The sequence below is a fragment of the Salvelinus alpinus genome, chromosome 37 (assembly GCF_045679555.1).
Source record: "Salvelinus alpinus chromosome 37, SLU_Salpinus.1, whole genome shotgun sequence".
NCBI classification, from domain to species: Eukaryota; Metazoa; Chordata; class Actinopteri; order Salmoniformes; family Salmonidae; genus Salvelinus; species Salvelinus alpinus.
In genome coordinates, this window is record NC_092122.1 from 5,935,747 (window position 1) to 5,945,706 (window position 9,960).

General features: G+C 42.2%; 1 protein-coding gene across 5 annotated transcripts in view; it reads right to left on the reverse strand.

The window, feature by feature from the left end:
• Positions 1-7,696, reverse strand: part of dock4b (dedicator of cytokinesis 4b) — a 146,813-nt gene extending 139,117 nt beyond the window's left edge. For all 5 annotated transcript variants that reach the window (XM_071386971.1, XM_071386968.1, XM_071386969.1 and 2 more), the window contains exon 1: positions 7,504-7,696. In XM_071386971.1, coding sequence (XP_071243072.1) covers positions 7,504-7,540 — 37 coding nt within the window. In that variant the 5' untranslated portion in view covers positions 7,541-7,696. The remainder of the gene's footprint in view (positions 1-7,503) is intronic.
• Between the last annotated feature and the right edge of the window lie 2,264 nt (positions 7,697-9,960).

A 9,960-nucleotide genomic window follows, 5' to 3' on the forward strand; every position in this document is an offset into this window, starting at 1 on the left:
CAATGGCTGCTGCGTCCCAAAATGGTACCATATTCCCTTTATAGGGCACATGGGGCTCTAGTCAAAAGTAGTGCACTTTAAAAGGGAATAGGGTGCACATATACACACATATATATATATATAACTCAACACTTCTGGAAATGCAATTTTTTAGGGAATCGTTATTTTTTTGCCCCTTTAAAAACGAGCATGTGCACGAAAACCCAAGGCATCAATAGTTCCTTTCACACATGAATCACGATGATTGTCATCTATGAATATAGCATTCGTTTCTGAAACCGCTGGTGACAGGCTGTCATTTCTTACACCCCCACCTCCACTGTCACAGTGTTGATGAGCAGGAACTGTGAATTCATAATGGCACACATCCCATTAACCTCTTACTGGGTTCACGGCTTGGTATCAGGGAAACCACGGTGACCATACGATACATAGACCCCTGGAATAGAAAGGCGACCTCGTTACAATGTACACTACCGTTCAAAAGTTGGGGACACTTAGAATGTCCTTGCTTTTGAAAGAAACGCACATTTTTGGTCCATTAAAATAACCTCAAATTGATCACAAATACATTGTGTAGACATTGTTAATGTTGTAAATGACTATTGTACCTGGAAACGGCTGATTTTTTAAATGGAATTTCTACATAGGCGTACAGAGGCCCATTATCAGCAACCATCACTCCAGTGTTCCAATGGCACGTTGTTAGCTAATCCAAGTTTATCACTTTAAAAGACTAATCGATCATTAGAAAAACCTTTTGCAATTATGTTAGTACAGCTGAAGACTGTTGTTCTGATTAAAGAATCAATACAACTGGCCTTCTTTAGACTAGTTGAGTATCTGGAGCATCAGCACTTGTGGGTTCGATTACAGGCCCAAAATGACCAGAAACAAAGAACTTTCTTCTGAAACTCGTCAGTCTATTCTTGTTCTGAGAAATGAAGGCAATTCAATGTGAGAAATTGCCAAGAAACTGAACATCTCGTCCAACGCTGTGTACTATTCCCTTCACAGAACAGCACAAACTGGCGCTAACCAGAATAGAAAGAGGAGTGGGAGGCCCCGGTGCACAACTGAGCAAGAGGACAAGTACATTAGGGTGTCTAGTTTGAGAAACAGACACCCCACGTCCTCAACTGGCAGCTTCATTAAATAGTACCTGCAAAACATCAGTCTCAACATCAACAGCGAAGAGGCAACTCCGGGATGCTGGCCTTCTAGGCAGAGTTGCAAAGAAAAAGCCATATCTCAGACTGGCCAATAAAAATAAAAGATTAAGATGGGCAAAAGAACAGAGAGGTAGATTGGAAAAAAGTGTTATGGACAGACTAATCTAAGTTTGAGGTGTTCTGATCACAAAGAGGAACATTCGTGAGACGCATAAAAAAATGAAAAGATGCTGGAGGAGTGCTTGACGCCATCTGTCAAGGATGGTGGAGGCAATGTGATGTCTGGGGGTGCTTTGGTGGTGGTAAAGTGGGAGATTTGTACAGGGTAAAAGGGTTCTTGAAGAAGGAAGGCTATCACTCCATTTTACAACGCCATGCCATATCCTGTAGAAACAGTTTCCTCCTACAACAGGACAATGACCCAAAGCACAGCTCCAAACTATGCAAAACATATTTAGGGAAGAAGCAGTCAGCTGGTATTCTGTCTATAATAAAGTGGCCAGCACAGTCACCAGATCTCAAACCTATTGAGCTGTTGTGGGAGCAGCTTAACTGTATTTACGTGTTACGTTCCCCAGTTTCTGTGTTGTTGTGGGTTTATATGTGTTTGTATTTCAGGAAATGGCTTCCTGGATTATTATGCAGCTGATTGGTTCCGCCCCGTCGCTGATTGGAGCTCTGACCCCTCCCTCTCGTCAGGGGATACAGCTGTCTCTTCAATTACCAACTCCTTCTCCAGCTTGATAAAAGCCAGTATTTCTTCGTCAGGGAAGAGAGATACTTTTTATGTCCTCTGTTGATTGTTGTGGCGGTCAGTAAAAGTTGTGGATATTATTTCGTAGCCGCTCCTTCAGAGGTACGTGTATGCCAATAGGACTTAGTGTTTTTGGTTAATGACATTTTTCACTTACAGTATTGGTAATTATTCTGTTTCATTTTTTCCCGGGGGGGAAGGGAAACGCACCTTGGGAGTGTTTAGGCAAGAGGCCTGCAGGAATACATAACCCGTAGTATTGAATCTGTCTATGCACACTAGGTAAGACGTGGGCGGTCCACCCCCTGTATTTTGGTTAGAGCGCCAGGTGGTGCTAAAGGTTAGGTAAGTAGTGGGAAGGCAGGTAAGGTAGGAGAGGGGACTAATTTTTACTTTCTTTGCTTTGGTTCCGTCCAGACCCTTTTCCCCACCTTACCGTGTGTAGGAATAATAAATTCCCTGTAAAGCGGTATTTTTCTCTGCCTCTGTCGTCCTTCCCCCGCACCTACGATCACATACTTTTTCACTACACAGGGAGTTGAGATGTAGCGGGGTGTTGCGTTCCCTCCTCCAAGAGGCGTACGTAACAGTACATAAGAAGTGACCATCAAGCCAATCCAACTTGTGGGAGGTGCTTCAGAAAGCATGGGGTGAAATCTCTTCAGATTACCTCAACAAATTGACAACTAGAATGCCAAAAAGTCTGCAGGGCTGTAATTGCTGCAAATGGAGGAGTCTTTGACGAAAGCAAAGTTTGATTTCCTATTCATTTTGCAACTCATTTCATGTATGTTTCCATGGAAAACAAGGACATTTCTAAGTAACCCCAAACCTTTGACCAGTAGTGCAACTAAAGTAGGCTTTATATCAGTATGATTTAAATATAGGGTCCATTTCAATAAGTAGGCCCTATAGGCCTGAAAGGAACACATTGAATCACTCTGAGGGGAAGCGGTTTCTACAGAACAATGATTAGGCTAATATCATCCCATTTTTAAAACATTGGCTTTTAAAATATATCTATTTCACAGTACTGTCCTATAAATATCTGTTTTACAATAGTGTAATTTTAATGTGCATTAATAGGACATACATGAATGTATGTACAGTGTGATGCCCTCTCCAGTCCAGTTGTTACCAGGAAACAGCAGCCCTAGCTACCTCCAGACTGCCCTGCCGTCAGCCGACTGTGCTGTGGTGAAAAGCAGGCTGGGATTTATACTGGAGGGTTGTGTGTGAGCTGCAATCCGGTCCCCTCATTGGCTGGCTGCAGCCGACTAGCCTCAGCTGCATGCTTCCACAAAAACATATGCCGCCAATTAGACCGCGGTGGTGTCATCGAATCCAACGGGACGCACACATTACATTGTATTCATATCAAAAGGCTGCCTCGCCATGGGGGGGAGAGAAAAGGTAAACATGCTGATTTAGTAGGAAATAAGACCGGAAAATAGCTGTGTTTTTTTTCTGTGTGTCTTTACATAATAAATGGGATAGAATGATGTTTGTTATATTTTCAGTTGAAAGTAAATAGAGCTGCAGTAATGGGATAGCACAAACAGGCTAAATGCAGCATTTTTCAACCCAGTCTAGTATTCACCATCCACGTTAAATTGAAAGGTGTTGTTGTGCATGATTGCCATTGTAAATAAACACAAAGAAATCTGTTGGAGCGGAGGCATAAAAAAATTAAAAAAAACACGTGACTCTACTTAGTTGCCCCTGTCCAGCTATAACATCAGCTAGGCTAACATGTCAACGGTTTTGCTCCCTCTTTCTCTCCCCCTCTCTCTGATCCCACCGTGCCTGTCTAATTCACCAGGGAGCTCCAATATTGACTGGAGCAACTCCCTCCAGCGATCTCCATCCCTAAATGATTGCCTGTGTCGGCCCGGCCGCGGCTAGAAGCCTAGTGGATGAAGACAGCAGAGGGGAGTGGATGAAGAAGAAATGACATACTGCGGTGGCATTGTGGGGCCACGCCTCCCTCTGCCCCGGGACTATGTTCATTAAGGAGGCAGGGGGGTGTAATATAATGAAGGAATGGGACCACAAGCCCCCGTTCCCACTGCCAAACAACCTGCTAATCCCACAGGGGTAGGGGGTGTTGGGTACGGTGGCCACATCCAACAATAAGCCCCCCTGACACACGCCGCCAGGCAGGGCCCGCCACCCACCCCTCGGCCCAGTGACATCCTCCCCAGGGGGGCAGGCGACAGCAGCCGGGGGAGAAGGACAGCCCCAGGCCTGACACAGACCCCCACTACATAGCAGGCCTCGAACTCCTCCACTCTACTCTACTGCGTGCATTGCTCAAGGGCCAGGGCCATTCAAGGGCAGCACTTTGCACACACTACCCAAGCACTCCATTCTGTTTTTCTACCATTCGCTTGAAGGTATTATTTATTTGTTTCCATAGGCTGCTGTGGGTAAACATTGAGATTTCAAAAAGTAAATACTAGGCTGTGGTTATATGCTAAACACAAACTATTTAGTTTGAATGCTCACTGGAAAATTATATTCAATACACACACAAGATCTAACGTAGCTCATTAAATTATGATGAGCAATGACATGCTTGATTGGCTGCAATATCAGTCTTATTAACAAGGGGAGAAAGGCCCCTTCTCTTCCTGTTAAATCATCATTTAAGACTATTTGCAGCAAATACAATCTCCCAAAACAGAGGCAATGTTCTCTCTCCAAGACGGTGAGGCTACATTGTTAGCTGTTGTGTGTTTAATTGATGATGGATAAACCACTGAGAATTCCAGTATTCCAGTGTTCAAAAGGAACCACATGCCGTGGATATTCCAAAGGTGGGAATTCTGGTGAAAATATTCCCAGATAGTCTCATGGGTGTTCCTTGCACATTCAATCCTACTATTCCATTAGTCCACCATCCTTTCTCAATGTACACATTTTTATTCAAATTCCTACCTCATGTTTAACTGAAATACATTCCAACCCTCTTTGATATGAAAATCTCTCCTCTTGGCAGAATACGATTTTACAGTAAAGCGCATCAATCTTGGTTGCAAACCTATAATCACTCAAATGGTGCACTAATAGGAGTCTTAATGCTATACTGTCTTCCTCTGCTGGACTCCATTCATATTTCATCAATGGTAGATAGATAGAGGGCTGTCCTCCTTGGCTCACCTCCCATGCATGAGGCAAATCAACATCAAAGGCCAAATACCTCCCAATTAGGAGCTGATTTTTTTTTTTTCGCTCCGTCGCGAAAGATCAAATGGTTCGCACCAAGGCTCCAAGAATCTCAACCCATTTTGGGAAGCCAGCCCTGGTTTAAAGGGGGGGAAAATGTTCACTGAAAGGGCCTCAAGGATATCACATTTACAGTGCATACTATATTAATCATATTCAAATACTGTAGGCTATTATATCAATACTACTGGTACGTCAAAGACATAATGGACATCCATACATCTTGAGACTAAAGACCCTGGGGTGAAACGGTTAAAACCAGGGTTTTGAAGACAGATGCTTCCCTGAAACACGAATAATCTCAAATAACACTGTGTTGAACTTCGGCGTCAGCGAGTGATCACGATCAATGGTGATCACAAATGTAATTAGCTGTTCGACTTCATATAGCTATAGAATATCAATATGCTCTACATGTTCGGATCATTTGGAATCAAGCATATGTGTGCATCCTATTTCCATTAAAATACATTTGATTTGAACCAAAACGACGGTGACTAAGACTTTAAAGATGCTAATAAAAGAAACTCAAAAGCCAACATGTTTGTTTACCTCAACTATCTGTTCCAGGAAAAGGCCACAACCCTTCGATAAAATGAGCCGCCTGTGTACCTATAAGCAAAAGGAATTTATAAACAAGGGACGGAGTCTTGATGATGAAAACACATGGTCTCCAGATTTCCCCACTCAACCTATTTAACAGTCCAAAAGCATCCGAACAATCAACCAAATAGAGTACTATCTAGGGGTATATCTTCCAGCCATCAAACATCATTCTACATCATTAAAATACGTCCAAATGTAATTGGATGTAATTGTTTTTGCACCGCGTGTGTCCGTCACCTCTAACCTGAGTTACAAAACATTGACAAATCACGACATTTGCTCAACGTTGGTTGTGTTGTTTCTTTGTCCACTTAAAAATAACCGTGGGCTTGCGGCCAGAGTTGCGCAACAAGGAAACAAGTCTTTCTTCCCCAGAATCACCACAGTCACAGAGAGGAAGTCCCCTACTGCCCAACCACAGCCTTCGAAATCCGAGGTAATTAAAAGAGTCTTATTGCTCTTATTGAAAATAGGATCAAGACTGCTTAATCCACTTAAAGCCTCACTTGCCATTTTTAAGACAATGAAGGCATTTAAGCACTGAGAATAGATGGAATGTTATACAACCCTCCTCCCACCTAGCTCCACGGACTGGACTTGGAAAGAGGTGGAAGTTGTGAAATGCAGCAGTGTATCACACTGGAAGCTTTGGGTTCTAACTTGTGACAGGGAGGGAAGAAAGACAGGCACACACGGGGGGGGGTCAGTTAGTGACCAAAAACTAATTGTAACAGATACAGGGCAGAGGCCAGTTTCTGGTTCAGTGAATCACTGTGTTCCAATGATTTCAGGTCAAGACAAGGTAGACCTTCGGCACCTGAGGTGTGACTGATAGGCCTACGTTACACAATATGGCAATGTTGAGATTTCAAGCAGTGACTGTTGGGGGCTTGATAAAGCATCCCAAACATGCACTCCTTCAACCAACAAATAGGCTTTTCTACCCTATTTTGGTCCATTGGGGAACGCATCTCAATAGGATATTTTCACAGAATATGGGCGCAGAGTGAATATCCCCCCACTTCGATTAGATATTATAACACTAGTCTTTAAGCCCATAGCCTATCTTTCACTCGCATTGTGTTTGCTTCACTTTTATCCCTGGTTACGACACCCATGCCGCTCGGAACAATGCACACTAGGACAGCTTCACCCGCTATTTTCACTGAGACGAGATAAAAGGTTGAAGGTTCAGTGGAATATCCGAATACCAAAAACAATGTCCCAGGACGTTAGAAAAATATGTTTTTATCTTGACACTTTCATTTTCTTTTCAATGAGGAGTAAACACAATACACACATGTAAAGCGCTAAATAAATGTTTTGCACAGAGTATCATATTTTGTTTGCTTCCATTCATTTAGCAGACACAATGTAACAACAACCAAAAAAAGCGATTGAACGCGCAGAGTGCAAAGAGATACACTGATAAGAGAGGTTCTGTAGCCTCAAGCCATGCGTTCATTTGTATAGCTGTAAAACCATCATGTATTCATAGCCTATAGCCTACAAATCCATGGAAAGAGCAAAGACTCGTGAAACGCGTGGAAGTGGTGGTGCCTATGAAATAAACACGCGTTAGTAACCGTTAGTTGGCTACATGATAAGACAGTGATCGTTGTTATTTTGATGCTGTGCAACTAAATGAAACAGCAGCATATTCCCTATTAGTTTGAAACTAATTTTAATTTTGTGAGTAAACGAGAGCACCGCAGTTTTAAAACATAGAATCACAAAACTTACCGACGCCGTATTTCTCGTGTTCTGTAGGTATCCACATATTTACGGTTGGTACATTGAAGTAATTTGTGAGAACAGCAGCTCAATGGAGATATTTCGAGCTGTATCACGCATTCTAGGCTATTGAATTCCTTTCCTCCGCTCTGAAGTCATTGTTCAGATTGCAGGGGAGAGAGTGGCTACTGTATCTTCATAGTGGATTGAGACGGAGAAGGATTGTGGGGCATGTAGTAAAAACGAATGACGTAAACAAACTGAGAGAAAAAAAGGACTCAGAGTCCCACAAAGCCATACTGAATACATGGATGACATAGAGGACCACAGTATGAGTCATAATACCCATAAAACCTAGCAGTCAAACAGGGAAATGGTTCCAATCGTTTTTTCCACCATTCATTTTTCCCATAGGGGATTTTAGGCTGTGTTCGTAAATTCCCTCTGGCTATCTACTCTGATTTCAGAGCACTCTTGTCTGTGTGCCAGAGCGCAGAATAACTGATGAATTTAAAAAAGCTCAACACCCGTTGAATATGGCCGGTGTCAGCAAACGTCGGCAAAAAAGCTTCATTAAATTGTTGCTAGCAGCACAGTTACAGTCACCAACTGTTACAATCACCAATGGATAACATGAAAACAGCCTAACCAGCTCTGCTAGGGCGAGTAAAATGGTCAGAGTGAGGTGTTCTCTCATTTATGTCTGGAAGTAGCGAGCATGCTAGCCAACTTTAGCCAGTTAGCTTGGGTACTTGACTGCCGTTGTGAGGTCAGAACGCTTTGAATATATACGAATGACAATCTGACAACACTCTGAATTTACGAACGCCCAGAGCACACTAATGTTAGCTAAATGTATTAATTAATACATTGGCTAAATATCTTTAAATTCACAATTCTGTGGAATGTCTTGTGCAAGTTTTAAATGGACACAGTACTTGTTATCAAAGGTGTTAGCTAGAGATGACATGCAGGGATTTGTAATTTTGCATGATGTCTACTGTGATGCTAATTATCATTTTCAAATCTGAGAGTAAATAGAGCCAAATATATTGATAAAGGTCACCTTGTCCAAGAGAGAATTACATGGTTATCAAAACGTCACACCAGGGTAAGCTTACACGAAACACAGCCCTTATTTTAAGTGTTTCTAAAATCCCCTAAAAATGAATGGTGGAACAACGATTTGAACCATCACCCTGTTTGACCGCTAGGTTTTATGGGTATTATGACACCTCCAGTGTGGTTCTCTATGAATACATACATACATGAGCTATGGATTACTGCCTTGTCATTGACAGATAGACAGACAGTCAGAGAGAGTGAGAGAGAGATAAATTATTTTTACACATAGCCTATAAATCCAATATGAAATTGTACGCCTTGTCAAAGTGTTGCCTACCATGTCTCACGGTCATTGGAGATGGTATGTAGGCCTATAGGCAGAGGAAACAAGATTATATCATATAGTTGCAGGTGTAGGGAGTAATCATTTACAACTGCATTCATGTTCAAAACCAGTTTTCTTTTCTTTTTCACAAAATACACTTTGGCTCAGTGTCACTTTGCACTTCACTTGTAGAAAAATTAATTGGCTCAAACTTAATGTTATGTATGTCTCTTCCCGCCCACCTTCTCATCCCAACAACTGAAACCAACTGATTGAAATACACTCTGTGTCTAGAAGCCCGCTATAGTGGATTTAAAAAAATGTATATTACTAACAAGAGTGGCGCAGCGGTCTAAGGTATCTCAGTGCTCGAGGCGTCACTACAGACCCTGGTTCGATTCTAGGCTGTAACACAACCGGCCGTGATTGGGAGTCCCATAGGGAGGCGCACAATCGGCCCAGCGTTGACCGGGTTTGGCCGGAGTAGGCCGTCATTGTAAATAAGAATTTGTTCTTAACTGACTTACCTAGTTAAATAAAGGTCAAATAAATAAATGAACAGAATAAACATATTTTGGCCAACGGATCTGTGGAATAAGTTTAGAGGGTGTAATACAACACAATGTAACATTATGAAAGTACAAATTAGACCCTTTATCAGATGATCTTGTGGATACCATTTTTATATCTCTGAGTGCAGTTAACCCTGGGCAACATGGGCTTGGAAGGCTCACAGGGATATTGATATCCACAGAACTCCACCAATTATCACATTTTTCAACTCAATACTTCTTGTATTCCCCAATTATTTTTAGCATAAATGCACTCTAATGTAAGCTTTAAAACTCCAAAGTTTTCTCTCAACATCATGGCAAAATGTTTAGATGTGCTTTAAAATGTTATTTCCCAGGGCCCAAGACTTGGTTCATACTGACATGCACTGCCATAGTCATAACTCGAGTTATGTTATGATTATGAGGGGGTCCCTGAGGAATTTGCTGTCACAAAAGGGGTCCCAAAAGTTTGAGAACCCCTGGTCTAAGGTTGGTCTAACCATACCATGACGTATAGATGAA